The sequence below is a fragment of the Myotis myotis genome, unplaced genomic scaffold, assembly GCF_014108235.1.
Source record: "Myotis myotis isolate mMyoMyo1 unplaced genomic scaffold, mMyoMyo1.p scaffold_m19_p_22, whole genome shotgun sequence".
Lineage (NCBI taxonomy): Eukaryota > Metazoa > Chordata > Mammalia > Chiroptera > Vespertilionidae > Myotis > Myotis myotis.
In genome coordinates this window covers 3,290,658-3,311,355 of record NW_023416327.1, presented here as the reverse complement: position 1 = coordinate 3,311,355, position 20,698 = coordinate 3,290,658, and the positions used below count along the sequence as shown (strand labels likewise).

The window sequence follows — 20,698 nt, the reverse complement described above, 5'->3', positions numbered from 1 at the left end:
AGGAGGGGAACCAGGGACGGTGGTGTCTCAAAGGCCCAGCGAGGCCAAGTCTCCAGTGTGGGAGGCAGTGCTGTGGAGGTGTGGGGTCTGGAGGTGTGGGGTGTGGAGGTGTGGGGTGTGGAGGTGTGGGGTGTGGAGGTGTGGGAGGTGGAGGTGTGGGAGATGGAGGTGTGGGAGGTGGAGGTGTGGGGTGTGGGATGGGGAGGTGTGGGAGGTGTGGGAGGTGGAGGTGTGGGGTGTGGGATGGGGAGGTGTGGGAGGTGTGGGAGGTGGAGGTGTGGGGTGTGGGAGATGGAGGTGTGGGGTGTGGAGGTGTGGGGTGTGGAGGTGTGGGAGGTGGAGGTGTGGGGTGTGGAGGTGTGGGATGGGGAGGTGTGGGAGGTGGAGGTGTGGGAGGTGGAGGTGTGGGGTGTGGGATGGGGAGGTGTGGGAGGTGGAGGTGTGGGATGGGGAGGTGTGGGGTGTGGAGGTGTGGGAGGTGGAGGTGTGGGAGGTGGAGGTGTGGGGTGTGGAGGTGTGGGAGGTGGAGGTGTGGGGTGTGGAGGTGTGGGATGGGGAGGTGTGGGAGGTGGAGGTGTGGGAGGTGGAGGTGTGGGAGGTGGAGGTGTGGGGTGTGGAGGTGTGGGATGGGGAGGTGTGGGAGGTGGAGGTGTGGGATGGGGAGGTGTGGGGTGTGGAGGTGTGGGAGGTGGAGGTGTGGGAGGTGGAGGTGTGGGAGGTGGAGGTGTGGGGTGTGGAGGTGTGGGATGGGGAGGTGTGGGGTGTGGAGGTGTGGGAGGTGGAGGTGTGGGAGGTGGAGGTGTGGGAGGTGGAGGTGTGGGGTGTGGAGGTGTGGGAGGTGGAGGTGTGGGAGGTGGAGGTGTGGGAGGTGGAGGTGTGGGGTGTGGAGGTGTGGGAGGTGGAGGTGTGGGAGGTGGAGGTGTGGGGTGTGGAGGTGTGGGATGGGGAGGTGTGGGAGGTGGAGGTGTGGGATGGGGAGGTGTGGGGTGTGGAGGTGTGGGGTGTGGAGGTGTGGGATGGGGAGGTGTGGGGTGTGGAGGTGTGGGGTGTGGAGGTGTGGGATGGGGAGGTATGGGAGGTGGAGGTGTGGGGTGCGGAGGTTTGGGATGCCGAGTTGTGGGATATGAAAGTGGAGGTGAAAGCAGAGGGCAGCCTCACCTTGAGATGGGACCCTGGGAATGCAGTGATATAAGTCCAGGCAAGGAGTGGGACCCTGGGCGGAGCCAGCCTCCGAGGTCTGCTGCCAGGGGCCAGAGCAGGGAAGTGATGGGGGTTGTTTTCTTTTTAATATTTTTATTGATTTCAGAGAGGAAGGGAGAGGGAGAGAGAGATAGAAACATCATCGATGAGAGAGAATCATTGATCGGCTGCCTACTGCACACCCCCTACTGGGGATCCAACCCACAACCCAGGCATGTGCCCTTGACCGGAATCGAACCTGGGACCTTTCAGTTCCTAGGCCGACGCTCTATCTACTGAGCCAAATCGGCCTCGGCGGGTTGGTTTTGTTAGCTACTTGCTTTTCTGTTTCAGCTGAAGCCAGGATCATCTGTGTGCTGAGAGAGGAGGAAAGACAAGACGACACCAGGGAACAGGAAAGTGCAGGGTCAATCCTGGAGCAGGAGAGAGGGGCTGGCCCTGTGGGGCCCGTGACTGGACACACTGGGCATCTCTACCCCTCCTCACAGAGGGTGGGACTCGGCTGGCCGCCCTGCAGGCCCGGGAGCAGGCTCGGGCCGTCTTGGCCTGGGCATCCCCAGTCAAATGCTTTCTTTCCTGCCCCCCTAGTCTTTCTCCAATTCCTCTGGGAGCAGATGGATTCCAGATAATTCCATGCCAGACAGCATTCAGTAGGAAAGAATTTTGGGGCTAACTGTTCTATTTTGGTTCTGCATCCTCTTCCTCTCCCTCCAGCAAACATCAATTACACCCGAATCTTTGCTGAGAGGACAGCCTTCCACAGAAGCCGAGGGACGGATGATCCGTGCTAGAGCCGGTTCGTGGGGATGGGGGGCGGTCTGCAGGCTGGTGAAGGAGGAAGGTTCCGGTTGTTGAAGAGGTGCCCTGCCTGGTGCGTGTGGGGAGGGCGCATGGTACCTGTGGGCGGAAGGTGGCCCTGTACCAGCAGGCCCCCCCTTTTAAAAAATATTTTTATTGATTTCAGAGAGGAAGGGAGGAGAGAGAGATAGAAATGTCAATGATGAGAGAGAATCATTGATCAGCTGCCTCCTGCACACCCCCTACTGGGAATGGAGCCCACAACCCAGGCATGTGCCCTTGACTGGAATGGAACCTGGGACCCTTCAGTCTTCAGGCTGAGGCTCTATCCACTGAGCCAAACCGGCTAGGGCCAGCAGGCCCACTGTTAAGAGCGACGGTGAAGATTTCGCACCAGCAGGAATGGAAACCGAGAGCTTGCCGTGTCCCCAGTCTTCCAGGCCAGTGGCCCATCGTCGGCTGTGGGCCCACGTTGCCTCCCCCAGGGACGGGGGTGGGCCTCCCAGGGCCTCCTGCTGGCTGGTGAAGACACTGAGAACGGGCTCCAGGAGAGCTTGGGAGGGCGCCCGTTTTAACGGTGCACGCACACCGTGGGGCTGCATCCATGAACCGTGGGGAGGTCTGCAGGCTGCGCCTCGTGTGAAGACACACTGAAACCCTGAGCCTCGCTCCTCAGAGAGCCTGGGCAGTAGGTGCAGGAAGTCAGGTGCCTCTTCAAATCGCACTGCTGTCATCGGGGTGTAATCATAATAGGAAAAAACTGGGAACACCTTCATCCCCAGTACCAGGAAGTGTCTAAATAATTATCATACACCCACAAGGCAGGGGCCATGCAGCCAGCCACACAGGAACATGCTCCAGGCACAGTAAGTGAGAAAAGCTCATACAGAGGCGAGTAAAGAGCACAGTCCGTGTTTCATATACAAACACCAGCACATGCGCACGGAAAAGACACTGACAGGATAGTCACCAAAATGTAACAAAAGTCATTTTGGGGGGATAAGGTTGCAGGCAATTTTTATTATTTTCTTTTTTTTTGAGAGCTTTAATTTTTTTAATTTTTTTATTTTTTTTAATATATTTTATTGATTTTTTACAGAGAGGAAGGGAGAGAGATAGAGAGTTAGAAACATTGATGAGAGAGAAACACCGATCAGCTGCCTCCCACACATCTCCCACTGGGGATGTGCCCGCAACCCAGGTACATGCCCCTGACCGGAATCGAACCCGGGACCCCTCAGTCCGCAGGCCGACGCTCTATCCACTGAGCCAAACCGGTTTCGGCAGAGCTTTAATTTTTATTTTGAATCTGAATCAACTGAAAAATCCAATCTGCTTCTCACCCCTTGCTTCTTTATGCCCAAGAGGCTGGCCGCTGTGGGGACCATTTGTTCTCTCCATGTCCCTGTTTCCTTCATCACTGCTGCACAACAGCTAGGCCATCAGCAATATCAGGAGATAGAGCGGCAAAAGGAGATTGTCTATCTGCGTAGTGTATGCTTCTAGGAGGGACACTGTGCTGATGGACCCCAAAATCCAAGCATAACTGTGGTTTATGTCCACTTCACTGTCAAAGATTAAGATGAGGGCTACAGAAATGATCTGGGAAAATATAGATGTCATGGTCCCCTCAAAAGTCTTTTTGGTTCCAGGCCAGCGGATTTCCCCCATGGTGCTGCCAAAGATGGAGGCCACAGTGTCACCCACACCCACATCCAGGATGCTGGCATAGGGGACTAGGGCTCTCGCTCCTCCCAGGCTACCCTTCTGTGTGCAGGGCCTGGGGACCAGCCAAATGGGAAGAGACATGCCCAGGAGCAGGTAGATGTTGTCAGGATGAGCGGTCCGCTGTCCCGTTCATCCAGGAAGCGGGAGAGGAGGCTGCGCAGAGTGTGGCCCAGGGGCCTAATGCGGAAATAGCGCACATACTCTAGAAAGATGAAGACTGCCAGACACACAATGGCGGCCACATAGAGCAGCGGTCGGTCAAAGATGGTACCTGGGGCGTAGGTGGCTACCACAATGAAGTGGGAATATTTCTGGGTAATGGTGGGGGCCTGGTGTTTCTTGGATTCGGAAGATGACCGGTTGGCATTCTGGTACACAACCACCAGGCAGGCAAAGGTGGCCAGCAAAGACCAGTAGGCTAGGAGGTAGAGGCGGGTTTCTGTCTGAGTCCATGAAGACAAAGATGGCGCTGAAGACGATGCCCATGAGGACCATCCCAGTCACTGCCACCAGCAGGAGGAAGTCCACTGGGTCGCCCTGGCTTTCCACCACGGTCAGAGAGCGCTTGATGAGCTGGTTGAGCAGGAAGCTGATGCCACCCAACACCAGCAGCGCCTCCCCAGGGGTGAAGCAGCAGGGGAGCAGGTACAGCAGGATCATGTTGAGGTAGAAGACGAAGATCACGGGGATGGTGCAACTCCTCGGGCCAGCAACAGGACCTCCAGGACCTCGATGACCTCGCCCACCCGCAGCGAGTGCTTCATGATATACGTGATGACACAGCCAGCCAAGCCCGAGATGACACAAGTGTTGGTGGGCACTGGGCGAGTGATGCCCAGTGCCAACACCAACGAGAAGAGGTCCACGGCCATGCCAGTGGCTGCCACCACAATTCTAAAGCGTTCAAAGTAGGGTTTCCCCGCAGCCTGGCAGCGTTCCTTCATGACCAGTCTGAACAAAGGCATGACCATCGCAGCGGGCAAGAGACCGCTGTTGGCAGACATTCTGAACTGAAAGACAGCGCTTCCACTGTCGGGCGCTCTCTGACGCCTGGGGGCTGGTGCCCGGTCCCCCGCCACCATCTCCCACCTACTGCGCACAAGTTGCCACTCCGCTGCCTTCATCACAACCTCAGGTGCCTTAGCCACGCAATCTTAACCTCCCTTGCAGTCGCCATCTTGGCTTCAATTTTTATTATTTTCTTAATATATTTTCTAGTTTTCTTTCGTAACGATAAGTATTTATTATGTATGTACTAAAAGCATATTTTACAGTATGTGTATGCATTCTCATTGTATGCATTTTCATGGAAGTCAACCAACAGGAAAAAGGAAAGAATGTGAAGAACAGCTCATCGTTTGTTCTTTGCTGGAAGTGGAAGATGGACCGTTCATATACGGAATTCTATCACATAACAAGTGCTACTTTTTAATTTGCATCAAGAGGGAAAGCCTGTGTCATATTCATAGAATGAAGAAACGCACAAACTCACTGCGTAAAGATTTTTTCTCCCTCTCCAGACCCCTCCCCTGCACCCGGGGGGCTGGCCTGCATGGGCTGGGTCAGTGGATGCCACGACTTGGGCTGCAGTGGGTTTGGCCAGTGGGGAGCCCTGGCAGGAGATCAGAGAGAGTGAAGTGGTGCTTATTTGTTTCCCGGATCTCTCCCTGCAGGTGCTGCTGTTCATTTTGCATTTCTATATGACAAGCCACAGTGCCTCCCAGGTGGCCCTCTATGGCCTTTCTCTGGGCTCTGGGGGTCACTTCTTCCCTTATCCCTTTAGGTCCTGGGTGGCAAACACCTTCCCTTGTTGCTGACCTAGGAGTTACACCATCCCCGTGAGCAACCCTTTAAATCCTAAGAATCCCGAAACACCAATCAGAAAGAACATATGCACCCCTATGCTCATAGCAGCATTATTTCCAATAGCTAAGATCTGGGAACAGCCCAAGTGCCCATCAGTAGATGAGTGGATAAAAAAGCTGTGGTACATTTACACCATGGAATACTATGCAGCAGTAAAAAAAAAAAGGAGCTCTTATCCTTTGAGACGGCATGGAGGGGCCTGGAGAATATCATGCTAAGTGAAATAAGCCAGTCAGAGAAAGACAAGTATCACATGATCTCACTCATGTGGAATCTAATGAACAAAATAAACTGACAAACAAAATAGGTCCAGAGACATGGATGTGTGGAACAAACTGACAGAGGTCAGAGGGAAGAGGGTGGGGGGATTGGAAGAGATTAACTGAAGACCTTGCATGCACACTAGTACATGCATGGCCCATGGACACAGGCGATAAAGTGGCGAAGGCCTGGGGTGGGGCTGGGTGGAAGGGGGCAAAGGCAGGGTGGGGTAGGGGACATCTGTAATACTGTCAACAGTAAAAAAAGAGTCCTTTTACTGAGCTCCTGCAAATTACCCTCTTTCAGTGTGCCATCTGCTTCCTGCCTGGCCCAATGGCACGAGCGTTCATGTATCCAGCCTCCTGCTTCCCACTTCGGTCTGAATCAAACCTGTCACCTACACGTCCCGCAGAGGGGAAAACAGATCTACCGAATGGAAAACTGAAAGGACAAACCGCAGACAAGAGGAGAGGCATCAGAAGAAGGAGTCGCCTTCTTTGGGTAAAGATTTTCATATAACTGGCGTTCCTAGGCTTGCCGAGCAGGCTAACAAGAAGCAGAGGGAATAAGACCACAGTTTTCCAGCATCATCTTTTTGGTGACAAATTAAAGAGGTGGAAAAGGTCCAGCCACCAGGGGAACACAGGGACATAGAAATACCTTCCTATGTCACATCCCATGGGCGACCCAACATCAACCAAGAACATGTCCTCAGGGCCTCAGGGTTCTCATCTCCTGCCTGGGGTCTCCACCCTAAGGTGGTGCCATCTGTCCTGAAGTGAAGGTGGCCCTGGCATGTCGAGATGAGGGAGGTGAGTGTGAGGTGGGGGGACTGCAGGGGGTTACATGTGCACTCAGAAGCGCTTCTCCAAATCCCACCTGCTCTTCAAGGTGCGGCTCAAAACCCACCACTTCCTTAAGGACCAGCTGTTCTCTGAACTCTGATACAGTTCATCGAGACCCTTTTAAAAATGTACAACTTTTTCTTTCCATCGTCTGCACAGTCTAGGGCCACCTATCTTCCAGGGATGCACCTGTCAGCACTTCCCAGGGCGCTGGGTGCACAGCAGGGCTCCGTGAACGGCTGACTCACAGACAGGTGGGCAGCCCGTGGCCCATTGCGGCGGAAGTAACACCAGCTGCAATAAGGGGCACGTGCTTTGTCACACACCAGCTTCTAACCTGTGTTTGCCTGCATTTCCTCATCCACCAGATAGTTCATGAGTGAGGCAGCATCTCTAGTCCCATTTTATAGACTCGGGCTCAGACCCTGGAAGCCAGGTTCTTAACCTCTCGGCCATCCCGCCCATCTCCTTGGCGACCATCCCCGTCCTCCAATGACCATTTCAGCGAGCTGCTCCACCACACCGGCCGCTCTAACATGCACTGTAATGAAATCAAGAGAATCCGAGTTCACAAATGACTACACCTGCGGGAGGAGGACCGCTCGCTCGCACCCAGCATTCCTGCGGCCTGCTGGGCTTCCTTCCCCCACACCTGCCTGCTTCCCTGGGGCAGCGGGCGGACACCAGGGGGCCCATTACCACCTTGCCAGGGGCCTTGCCTGAACTCCTCCAGCCCTGACCCCTGCTTTAGCCCCACTGGAAGCTCCCTTGTATTCCCAACTTTAGAATCGAATGGAAAAGAGATGACTAAGAAGTTCAGTTCACTGTGCACTTTGGCCAAGCAGCCCGAGGGCGTTTCTACGGTTCTGAAAACGCTCATACTCGGGGTCTGCTTAGGCTCCGCCTTCCAGCATTCACACTTGGATCGATAAAATGAGATGAAAATAGCTCTTACGGTGTGTGGTTAAGACTTGGACCAGAAACCACATAAAATATTTGGGCACCAAATTCTTTTTCCAAAGCCCTGGCATGGAAAGTTTGACTCAAAATTCATTGAAGTGGGGCTGAGATTTCATTTTTATGAGGAATGTACTGAGGTCAACCCATCCTGGACATTCTCCGTGTGAGCACAGACACCCTGGCCCGGGGGTGGGGTGGGGGGCGGGGGCAGGGGAGGAGGCCACAGCTGCACGTGGATGGCCTTGACATGTCTGACTACACAGGTGCATTTAGTGCCATGCGGGTAACAGGGTCTGCGGAAAGGACTCTGATTGTGGTGTTTAGTTTAAAAACATACCTTTTCTGAGAACTTGTTGGCAGTTTAAGTTCTAGCCATCATCAATCACATTCCTTAGGCCCGAAAAACATGGACACACACGCAAAATGTCCGTTACCTTCTCCCAGAACAGGAAGGAATTCGTTGGGAGGGAAAGTAAACAGAGCCACCAGAACACTGGGTTGACCGACTTCTCTATTTCTAAGTAACTGAAAGAAAAAAATGCTGCTCTGTTGCCTTTACTAGGTTGGTGCAAAGAGCACTGTTAGAAGAATAATCACTTGGCACCAGGTGCGTCTGCGCTCCCTGCGCTGGCCCGAGAGGCCACGCAGACGCCTGTGCATCAGCGGAACCACGAAGGATCAATAAACGCAATCCAGTCTGTTTCCCACCGACCCTTTTCTTATTGTGGTAAAATCTACAGAACCTGCCACCTGCCATCTCAGTGCGTGAGTGCACGGGGCGGTGCACTGAGTGCGGTCACATGTACTGTGACCGCCAACACCATGCATCTCAGAACCTGTTCATTGTCCCAAGCAGAGCGTCCGTCCCGTTCAACACGAGCGCCCCATCCCCTCCTCGCCCGGTGCCGGGCGACCACCCTTCCCCTTTCCGACAGTGAGTCTGACTCTCTTCCTGCCAGTCCTGATTTGCTTTCAGATCTGCTGTTTTGTTTTAATTCCAGTGACATAAGCATAGCCAAGAAGGTCAAGCTGGTCATGCTGTGTTTGGGAGGCAATGTAACCATTCCCATATCTTTTGATCTTCAAGCATGGAGATGGAGTGGACTAATTCTTTAATCAGTCTGTGTGTCTGTATCTGGACACCGAATTACAGTAAGCATGACAGAATGGAGCTTCGCTTGAAGTTTGTCTCGAATGGATCACTAGATCTAAATCGCTTGTGCAAATTAAAATCACTAAGCCTGGGCCATACACTAAATACATCCTTGGTTTACTAGGGCCGTCATACAAAGTGCTGCAGAGTCAGTGGCTCAGACAACACGAATTTATTTTCTCACACTTTTGGAGACTAGAAGTCCAAGATTAAGATGTTGGCAGGGTCTGTCTCTTCTGAGAGGTCTTTCCTTGGATTGCAAATAGCTGTCTTCTCCCTGTGTCTTCACACAGTTTTTCCTCTGTGTACGTCTTTATCATAATGTCTTAGTTTTGGCTGCCATAACGAAGTATCAAAGAGTTGATGACAAGAGAAACTTATTTCTCACAGCTCTGGAGGCTGGAAGCGTGCCCGCATGGTTGAGTTCTGGTAAGAACCCTCTCTAGGTTTCAGACGTCAAGTTTTCCTTGTGTCTTCACTTGCTGGACAGAATAGAGAGCAGAAGCAAGCTCTCACATGACTCTCTTAAAGGCACTAATCCCATTCGTGAGGGCTTCACCCTGATGACCCCATCTAATCCTAGTTACCTGCCAAAGGTCTGCCTCCTAGTACCGTCACATTCGGGGGTAGGGTTCAACATATGACTTTTGAAAGGGACACCTAATGTCTTCGTCTTATAAAAACTCCAGTCATACTGGACTAGGGGCCACTCTAATGACCTCATTTAATTGTAATTACCTGTTCAAAGACCTTATCTTTAAATACTGCCACATTGAGGTCCTGGGACTTAAATTCGGACTTCAATGTATAAATCTGGGGAGGGGACACAATTCAACCCATAACACAATTCAAATATAGATGCAAAGAAACTTTAATAATTTTAATAAAAATTGAATGACAGTGGATCTTCATGATGTCAGGCTTCAGCCAGACACTGAGAGCAGAAGGAGCCAGGAGGAAGTGTAATGTCCTGGTTAAGGTCATCAGCTCAGGCATCAGGCAGACCTGCCTGCAAGGTCTGGCTCTACTACTGCCAGCCACATGTGGATGGATAGTCTGTTCAGTAAATGGTGTTGGGAAAATTGGACAGATACATTAAAAAAAGAAAGAAAAGAAAAAGAAACTGGACCATCTTCTTAACTGTGCACAAGAACAATCTCAAAATGGTTTAAAGACTTAAATGTAAGACTCAAACCATAAAAATCCTAGAACAAAACATAGGCAGTAAAATCTCAGGCAGTAAATTGCTCATAACAACATTTTTTTTCTGATATATCTCATCGGGCAAAGTAAACAATAAATAAATAAATAAATGGGACTATATCAAACTAAAAAGTTTTTACACAGCAAAGGAGATCATCAACAAAATGAAAAGACAATCCACTGAGTGTGCGAACATATTTGCCATTGAAACACATCTGATAAGGGGTTAATATCCAAAATTTATAAAGAACTTATACAACTCAACAAAAACCCCACCAAACAATCCAATTAAAAACTGGGCAAAGGACCTGATAGCTACCTCTCTAAAGAGGACATACATATGGTCAATAGACATATGGAAAGATGCTCAACATCACTAATCATCAGATAAATGAAAATTAAAACCACAATGAAATATCACCTCACACCTGTCAGAATGGCTATCATCAATAAATCAACAAACAAGTGTTGGTGAGGATGTGGAGTAAAGGGAAGTTAAACTGTTTTAAGCTTTTTGCACTGTTCAGGGAGTTGGTAAAAGTACCAATTTAAGATAAACTTACTAAGTCAAGGATGTATTTTTAATATCATAATTAATTACTAAAATAATAATTTAAAATGTATAAGTAATAGGCTGATAGATTAAAACAGAATAATAAAAATGCTTGATTAATAAATAAATCCATAAGGGAGAAATAAGGAAACAAAGAGGGGACAATAAAAAATAATTATTAAACCTGGCTGGTGTGGCTAAGTGGTTGAGCATCCACCCATGAACCAGGAGGTCACAGTTCAATTCCAGGTCAAGGCACATGCCTGTGTTGTGGGCTCAATACCCAGTAGGGAGCATGTAGGAGGCAGCTGATTCATGATTCTCTCTTATAATTGATGTTTCTATCTCTCTTCCTCTCTCTTCCTCTCTCTTAAATCAATAAAAACATAAAAAGGAGATTATTAAGATGATAGATTTAAAACTATGTCAGTTATTTCATTAAATGCCAATGGACCAATACTCACATGAAAAGACAAAAATATTAGGTTAGATTAAAAACACAAATATATGCTGATTATAAAAGATATGTTTTAAAATATAACATTACAGATAAGATGAAAGTAAATGGATAGAACAGATACTGAGCATGATCTATCCAATGTAAAGCTAGGGTAGATAAATTATCAACAGATAAAAAAAACTTTAAGAAAAGTAAATTATCAGAGATAAAGATGAATACTTTTTTTAAAAAAATATATTTTATGATTTTTCACAGAGAGGAAGGGAGAGAGATAGAGAGTTAGAAACATCGATGAGAGAGAAACATCGATCAGCTGCCTCCTGCACATCTCCCACTGGGGATGTGCCCGCAACCCAGGTACATGCCCTTGACCGGAATCGAACCTGGGACCCCTCAGTCCGCAGGCTGACGCTCTATCCACTGAGCCAAACCAGTTTCGGCAAGATGAATACTTCTTAATGATAAAAACATTAATTCAATAGGAAAATATAACTATCGTATATTTCATGCACTGATTAGTATAGCTTAGAAATATGTAAAGAAAAAGTGACAGAACTAAAGGAGAAATAGACAAACACACAATCATACTAGTAGTTAGAGGTTTCAACAAACATTTTTCAGAGACTATTACAACAGACACAAAATTAGTAAGGATGTAAAAGATTCAACTTGACCTATCCTATATAATAAAAGGGTGATATGCAAATTAACCCTAACAGCAGAACAACTGGGAATGACTGGTCACTATGACACACACTGACCACCGGGAGGCAGACGCTCAGTGCAGGAGTTGCCCCTTGGTGGTCAGTGCGCTCCCACAGGGGGAGCTCTGCTCAGCCACAAGCCAGCCTGATGGCTGCCAGTACAGTGGTGGTGGTGGGAGCCTCTCCCACCTCCTCAGCAGTGCTAAGGATGTCCGACTGCAGCTTAGGCCTGCTCCCTGCTGGCAAGTGGACATCCCCCGAGGGCTCCTGGGCTGCCAAAGGGATGTCTGACTGCCAGCTTAGGCCCGATCCCCTGGGGAGCAAGCCTAAGCCAGCAGGTGGGCATCCCCCGAGGGTCCCAGACTGCAAGAGGGCACAGGCTGGGCTGAGGGACCCCCCTGAGTGCACAAATTTTTGTGCACCAGGCCTCTAGTCTATAATAATAAAAGTGTAATATGCTAATTAGACCAGACAGCTGAACAACCTTTGGTACATCATTCCAGACATCCTTCCAGCTGACTTTCCTGATGAAGTTACAGCAATGGGGACCGAGGCAGAGGTGGCTGCAGCGGCAGGCGGGGGCTGAGGCAGAGGTGGTTAGGGATGATCAGGCAGGCAGGTGAGCAATTAGGGGCGATCAGGCAGGCAGGTGAGCAGTTAGGGGCAATCAGGCAGGCAGGCAGAGTGGTTAGCAGTGATCAGGCAGGCAGGTGAGTGGTTAGGGGTGATCAGGCAGGCAGGCAGGTAGGCAAGCAGTTAGGAGCCAGCAGTCCCAGATTGCGAGAGGGATGTCCGACTGCCAGTTTAGGCCTGATCCCACAGGGATCGCTGTGGGATCAGTCCTAAATCGGCAGTCAGACATCCCTTGAGGGGTCCCGGATTGAGAGAGGGTGCAGGCCAGGCTGAGGGAACCCACCCCCCATGCATGAATTTCATGCACTGGCCTCTAGTTTAATATAATGATGTACATATAACATATATTATATATACATACACATGTAATATACATAATGTTGCAAACATTAATAGCAGAATATAATATTTTTCTTGGCCTAAGGAACATGTACCAACAAAGACCATATTCTGAGCCATACAGCAAGCCTCAACAAATTTCAAAAGACTGAAATCATATGCAGTATGTTCTCTGACCACAGTGGAATTAAACTAGAAATTAAGAAGTGAAAGATAAATGATAGATCTACATATATTTAGAAGGTAAAAAACACATTTCTAAATAATATGTAGGTAAAATGAAAACTAGAAAGGAAATTAGAAATATGTTGGATAAACATCCAACATATCAAAACCTATGGGTTTTAGCTAAAGCAATGTTCAGAGGAAAGTGTGCAGCTTTAACTGCATATATCAGAAGAGCAGAAAGATTGAAAATCAACAATTTAAGCCTCTATTTCAAGAAGATACTAAATGATTATCAAACATAAACCAAATATGCCTGGGATAAATGCATATATTAAAAAGGCAGAAATGTTAAAAACTGAATGCTCTATTTAAAAAAAAACAACTATTGACTTTTAGAAAGAGAGGAAGGAGAGAGAGAGAGAGAGAGAGAGAGAGAGATGACCTGGGATGGAACCCGAAATCTTGGCGTATCAGGACAACTCTCAAACCAACTGACCTACCCAGCCAGGGCAGAAAATTTACGCTCTAAATAGAAGAATGGAAGTTATGAAGAGCAAAAATCAATGACATGAAAAAAATAAAACAACACATGATAAAGAAAATCAAGACAAAGGTTCATATTTTGAAGTCTCATAAAATTAACAAGCACCTGCCAGACCAAAACTCCAGGGCAAGAAGCTCCTCTCCACTCCTGCCCTCGGCCCCACGACCCTATATCAGTGATGGCGAACCTATGACACGCGAACTCATTTTTTGGTTGATTTTTCTTTGTTAAATGGCATTTAAATATATAAAATAAATATCAAAAATATAAGTCTTTGTTTTACTACGGTTGCAAATATCAAAAAAATTCTGCATGTGACACGGCACCAGAGTTAAGTTAGGATTTTTCAAAATGCTGACACACTGAGCTCAAAAGGTTCGCCATCACTACCCTATATCAACCCTGACATGGATGTTACACAAAGAAAAGTCACAGATCAATAGCTCTCATAAATCCTCAATAAAATATCAACAATTTGAATACAGTGATACTTAAAAAAATAATAGAGCAGACCAAGTAGGGTGCATTCCAGGAATAAAGAAATGTATTGAAAATAAATCAATATAATTCGCTATAATAATTGAGTAAAGAATAAGACCATATGATCATCTCAAATAATGCCTCAAAAAGCTTTTATAAAGTTCATCACCTAACCATGATTTTAAAACACACCCACAAACTCAAAAAAAGAGAGAAAATTTTCTTAAAATTGATAAAGTACCTACAGTCAATATTATAAGTAATGGTGACATATTGAATGTTCCCTTCCTGAATTTGATAAAACAAGGATGCTCACCAACATGACTTCATTTGACATTGCACTACAGGCCTAGTCAGAGTGACAAGCAAGACAGAGGAACCATAGTTATAAATATCAGGAAGAATAAACAGAACTGTGAGTTCCTCTCACATGATAGGAGTATATATGTAAATATTCAAAACTCTATAGATAAAATATTATAATTTATAGTGTTTATCAAGGTCACTGAATATAAAATCAACATTCAAAAGTATTGTATTTCTCTACTAACAATAAACAATTAGAAAATGAAATTAGAGGGAACAATAACATTTAGAAACATCAAAAACATTTTAAAACCCATTAATAACTCTAATTAAAATGTGCAATTCTTATACACACAATTTTACAAAACACTGCTAAGAAAAATTAAGACTTAAACAAGTGTTCATGGATTGGAAGATGAATATTATTAAGATGACAATGCTCTAAATTCAACTCCCTATAAATAGACAAGTCTCTACAAATTAAATTCAATGCTGTGTAAAATTCCAACAGATTCTCTGTAGAAACCGCCAAGATAGATTTTAAAATTTTACACAAAACAGCAAAGGGCCAAGAGGAGTCAAGACAATTTGGGGGGAAAACTCCCCAGAACAAAATAACAAATCAGAGATATTACTCTCCTTGGTATCAATATTTCTTATAAAGCTATAGTAGTTTTTAAATGTGGTATTATTCAAGAATAGACAAAGAAACCAATGGGACAAACCAAACATATTCACACAAAAAGACCACTGGTTTACAATAAAGTTGCAGTTGTAATGTAGTCGTAAACAAATGGCCATTTCAAACATGGTACTGGGTCCCTTGGCTACGTTAAGGAAAAATCTTGAGCTTGGGCCTCCAACACCACAGGCAAAACGATCAGTTCTGGGTGGATTGTAAGCCTGAATGAAAAAGGCAGACAGTAAAGGTTCTCTAAAAAAAGTAGAATATCTTTCTGACTCTTGGGTTAGGCAAAGCTTCCTTAAACTGGAATGCAAACCAATAAAGAAAAGACGGAAGAACTTGCCTTTATTAAAATGAACAATTAAGGACACTATGTAGAGATTGTAAAGATCAAGCCACAGACTAGAAGTAGATATTTGCAACCATATATTTGATAAAGATAAGTATTAAAATATAGTTTAACTTCTACAAGTTAATAAGAGAAAGACAGACAAGTCCTTTTTAAGGATGGGAAAGAGTTTACAAAAAAAGGACATCCAAAAGGCCTATACTTTCCCTGGAAAAAAAGAAAAGAAAAGAGAAAGCTCAACATCATTAGTCATGGGGAAAACAGAAACCATTGGGAGATACCTACACACACTTAGAGGAAGAGCTAACGTCAGACAGACTGCCAATACCAAGCATTGGAGAGAATGTGGCACAGCCAGACTCCCCTGCATGCCGGCGAGTGTATAAATCGGTACAGCTATGTATACTTTAAAACTATGTACACGAAACATATCACTGTCCTATGGCCCAGAAATCCCAATCAGAGGTAAATCCCAACATGTGCACGCTTTTCACTAAAAGGCAAGTACGAGATGCTCATAGCGGCTTTGTACGTGGTAGCCCCACAGTGTCAGCATCCCAAAGGCCCAGCAGTAGCAGAAAGTAGTAGAAAGTGTGGAATAAAGTGTGTACAGCAATACAAGGAGCAAACCCAGATACATGCAACATATATGAACCTTAACACACTGATCGTAAGAGTGCATAATACCCTGTTATGGAGTTTGAGAACAAGGCAACATGACTGCACGGCGAGGGAAGTCAGCACTATGGCTTCAGTGAGGGGACTTGATTTGCTTAGGGGCCAAAGATGTTGTGTTTTGGTCTGGGTAGTGGTTACTCTATTACACATGAGTGGTTACACATGAAAAATTTATCAGACTTAAGACTTACACCCTCTACTGCATGCACTTTATAGCTCAATTATTTAAAAACTGTTTACAAAGAAGTCTTCATTTTTGAAATGCCCACCTCTACACTTTCCCCAAACTTCCTTTTGAATCCAGCTTTTGAAGTGCTTGCCTGTGCTTTTTTGCTCAGTTTAAGTCTGCTAAATGCTACTGGACTCTATCCCTCCTACCCCTCACCAATCCACACCTTGTTTGTTGAAATCCATCTCTGTCCAAGGCCACTGCTGGCACAGGTGTGCATCCTTCCCAGGTGTAGACGGCTCCGGATCTAGAAGGATTTAGCACTTTGCTGTCACCTTTTTGCAATTCTGAAATTTCTGAACAGGAGTTCCATTTCACACCAGGCCCTGCAAATTATGTAGATGGTCCTACGTCTAGGCTTTGTCATCTTGAAATGGCTTACAGATTAGTTCAGAGGTTTCAACCTTGGTTGCCCTTTGGAACAACCTGGATCCTGGAGATTCTGAGTGACTGGATGGGGGTGGAGCCGAAGCTCCCCGGTGACTCTAATGCTCAGCCAAAGCATCTCCTTGGAGAGGCAGTGCCGCATGAGTGGTTTGCAAACCATCGGGAGGGTTAGAGGATGGAGAGATCACATTCAGCTCGGCGGCCAGAGGACCCTGTGGAAGAGTGAAACCCTGACTTGAGTTTGTGGGTAGGAATCAAACGTAGGTGCTACAGGGAAGGGCACGCTGCGGCCTAGGACTACTCCCCCTGTGGGAAGTGCTGCCCACAGCCTCCTCCTTCCCCAGCTGACGTTCTTATGCTCTCACCAGCCAGTGAAATTCCATCAAGTCCTCGTAATGAAGATAAAAGTGGGTGGAGGATAAAGGGATGGGCACAGCCACCAGCTGGTTTTGAGAAGAGAAGGGCAGTGCCTAAGTTGAGGTGTGGATATCTGGCAAAGTGTCGAGGGAGGAGTGCTGGGCTGGACGTCAGAACACAGAGCTTCTAATTCTCATCCTGTGCCCGGCTACTTCACAGGGCACTTGCTCATTCTCTGAGACTCAGTTTCTCATCCAAAAATTGGGTTGATTTGAAGTCTAAATAATCCATTGCCAAATCGCTATAATTGCATTATTATGTCATATCTCAGATATATATCTTGTCTTACAAAGTTATAGGTTGTAGATTATTCATTTTATTATTTTAAGTGCTCACCTGAGGATATGTTTTGATTAATTTTAGAGAGTGAGAGAAACATCGATGTGAGAGATGAACACCAATTGGTTGCCTCCCGTACACGACCTGATGGGGGATAGAACTTGCATCTTAGGTATGTGCCCTGACTGGAAATCAAACCCACAACCTTTGGTGTATGGGATGACGCTCCAAACAACTGGGCCATCGGTCAGGGAGGTTGTAGGTTACTTTCATAGATCAGAAATTGTAAAGCAGAGGTCCATGGACAGGATTCAGGCAGTACACATTTTTTTTTAGTCTGAATAATATTGTTAAAAAATACCTTGCCAGCCTTATGCGACTTTACATAAAATTGTATATTTAGTCCCTCTTGAAGCAGATCTGTCCACAGTGGACCTTTGAGCATTCCTGAAGACATCGGCGCCAAGGAGGGCGCGCACTTGCCAACTTCCCCTGGTCCCCACCACGCCCTGCTGTACCCTGATTGGCTTGATTGATTTACACGACCATCCAGACCCCTTGTGAGGGTGCCTACGTTCCATTATGGGGCTGGTACCTTGTGAGGCTGCTGGGAGGACTTTGTCAGGAGAGTACTCATTCACAGGCCTGCTTCTTGCTGGCTTAAAGTTAGAATGTGTTAGAAATGACAGGCTAATGAGTATTAGATGTTCTTCTATTCTCTCATTTGTCTTTTCTGACTGTAAGCTTGGAGCATTTCTCTGATTTCCAGCCTCAAAGAGGATGAGCTCTCTCTACATATTTTCGGTTCCAAGAAAACAAATGGGACTTGCAGTTGGGTGTTCTAAAGGAATGTGTGTTTCTATCCGTCTTCCTGGAATCGACTGCATTCTTTAGGCCCAAGGAGTCTTCTGAACACACAGGCCAATCATCCTGAAGTTATTTTTCTAACCACAATCATTCAAATCCTGTTTTGTGTTCCCTTTGCTTTCCAAGTACTTGATTTGAGTCACGTCAATTTTATGTGGGGCAGCAAAGCCTTTTCTGGTCAAGAGTGTTTTCCTCGGCTGTGGTCTGAGGCCATCTGGCAGGGCCTGAGGTCCGTGTGTGGCCTCGTGTACAGCCCCTATGACACCACCTGCCAGGACCTCACTCTCCCTCCATCTAGCCCGAGGCCCTGCTTGACGTGGCATGCGGATGAGTGAGAGAAACCGGACCATCCAGTCTCTGGTGTCATGAAATCGGCTGAATGGTTCTTCTCCCATCTTGGACGTGACTCACTCCTCAAGGCCTCAACGTTGCCTGTGCAGCAGAAGTCATCGTTAGCAGAGAGGCCTTGACTGGGTAGGACTTAAAGTCCGAGTCTGCCATAAGGTTACTGACTGGCACCCTCATGCTTCATTTGTGCTTTGATAAGAAGTAGGCCCTGTATCCAAGTCTAAAGTGAACCTGGCAAACTCAGTTTTGTGATTAGAAGTTCATGGAACATGAGAAACTATTAACGAACAGAGGAACATTGTGGTCAGTGGCCTATTCCAGGAAGAGAATGCAGTGTCCTCTAAACTACGCTGATCAAACCACCACCACGCGGCCGGAGGCTCCAGAACTCATCAATCACCCCTCCTGTCACCTTCAGCCAGAGGGTTAGAGGGAGGGCAGGGCTCTTTCTTCTACCTTCACTTCTTCTTATGAATATAAATCCTTTGCCCCAAAAATAGAGACCTCTTGCCAAGAAAAGCTTAAAAAGTAACAGGAAAATAAAAACGAGAGGTGCTTAGCCCACGCCGGGGAAGGAGTAGAGGGGTGAAAAATAGATCCAGGACACAGTGAGCCTGCTCCCTGGGGTCTTTCTCTCTGATGATCCTCTCTCTAGTTCCCCACCAAGTCTGCACTTACTGTGAGGCTATATTTCTGCTTTTCCAATGATGAAAGCTGCTGCAGACCTCTATCTGTTAAGCCATTTGGCAAAATTTGCATGTTACTGATATCAGTCATTGAAGTGAAGTCTCTTGAAATAGGCTTTTGGGACTCTGGGCACCGATGCTCTCCAAGCTCAGTGACACAACAGCTAAGTGCGCACAAAAATAGACAGGTGTGAGCAGTCGGTCTGCATTTGCCCTGACACATGCTCACCACCTCCTCGCAGCTGTCAGCTCCTCTGCCCTTTGATGTCCCACCTCCTCCCTATTATCCACCTCCCTCTTAACTCCACTTGCTTTCCTCCTTATGGTGGAACCGCTGGGCAAGGGACACGAAAACACGGCCATCAGGTTTCTCATTACCTACCATTTGGAAGGCTAAGGCACGTCAGGTATTTACTCATTAGAAAAACGGCACAGGTGTGTGTGTACGCTGGGTCTACATGTACAACCAACCTGAGATTGGGATAGGTACAGTATAACAGAACCCTCTAGCAAGTAAGAGCTCTTAAACTTGGATGTTTTACCGTAGCTGTTTGTTACCATTGCTGTTGTTTTTCTGGGACTCTGATACTGCTCTCTCCCTCCTCATTTCTGAGCAGATATTAAAGAAACCCTCATCTGGCCAGCATTCTGGTCTCACCAGGATCATCACAGCCTGCTGGGCAGGCTGTGCACCGCTCAAAAGCAGAGGGCCTCACTCCCTGACTATGAGGTAAATGGTGTCCCCGGGAGTCATGCAATGCGGCAACCCTCTCACCCATGATTTCCTTGATCTCTTCTCCCCAATTCTTTCTGTTCTATAGATCCTAATAGGGTGATAATGGTTAGGTGGAAATGGCGAGCACTTCAAATGAGGAAAGTCTGAACAAGAAGAAACTTTCTTGCTTCTTCCTTCTGACCTATTTCATGTTGCTTTTGTTACCCATGCTTTTGCTTTCATTGATCTAAGAAGTAATTGATCTTATTCTAGGACATTTGAGAACTCACTCAGAGCTATTGGCAAAAGTGAGTACTTCCTTGTAGCCAGACTTTCTTCCCTCACCTGGTCCCCTTCTATTCATCTACCTGAGAGAGATAAGGATGCAGAGGCCATTGGCTGTGAAGAAAGACTCCTGAGATTCTGACTTTGGTGGAGCTGAAATCAATGTTATTTGAAGACTCCGGAAGTTGGAAGGGGTCTTAGAGGTCACCTACCTCAAGCGTGCACCCAGCGAAGGAATCCCATTCCTCTTGATTACTCCAGCGATTACTCATCACCCTGCTCCAATCTGCACTGATTACCTTCTGGCTGCAGAAGACTCTCCCTTCACTTTCATCTTGAGAATTCCTTTCCCTCTCTCCTGGGTTGGATCTCTTTATCCATAGAGCCCATGCCTTCCTCTTTCTTGGAACATTTACTCATTTTGGTGCAACACATTTCTCACATAGCTTCTTGAGAAAGAGTCCATAGGCAGTAAAATCTTTGAGACCTTGAATGCCTACTATTTGGCTGGGAATGGAATTCTAAGATGGAAATAATCTTCCCTCAGGATCTTGAAGATATTTCTCCATTGT

At 46.9% G+C, this 20,698-nt stretch overlaps 1 protein-coding gene across 1 annotated transcript; it reads right to left on the bottom strand.

Annotated features, from left to right (window-relative positions):
• Nucleotides 1-3,432: 3,432 nt before the first annotated feature.
• On the bottom strand, nt 3,433-4,808 carry LOC118679018 (dolichol kinase-like). The gene is given in 4 exon segments (XM_036355248.1): nt 3,433-3,827; nt 3,830-4,173; nt 4,175-4,397; nt 4,430-4,808. Coding segments are annotated over 4 exon segments (1,341 nt in total).
• Nucleotides 4,809-20,698: the final 15,890 nt, after the last annotated feature.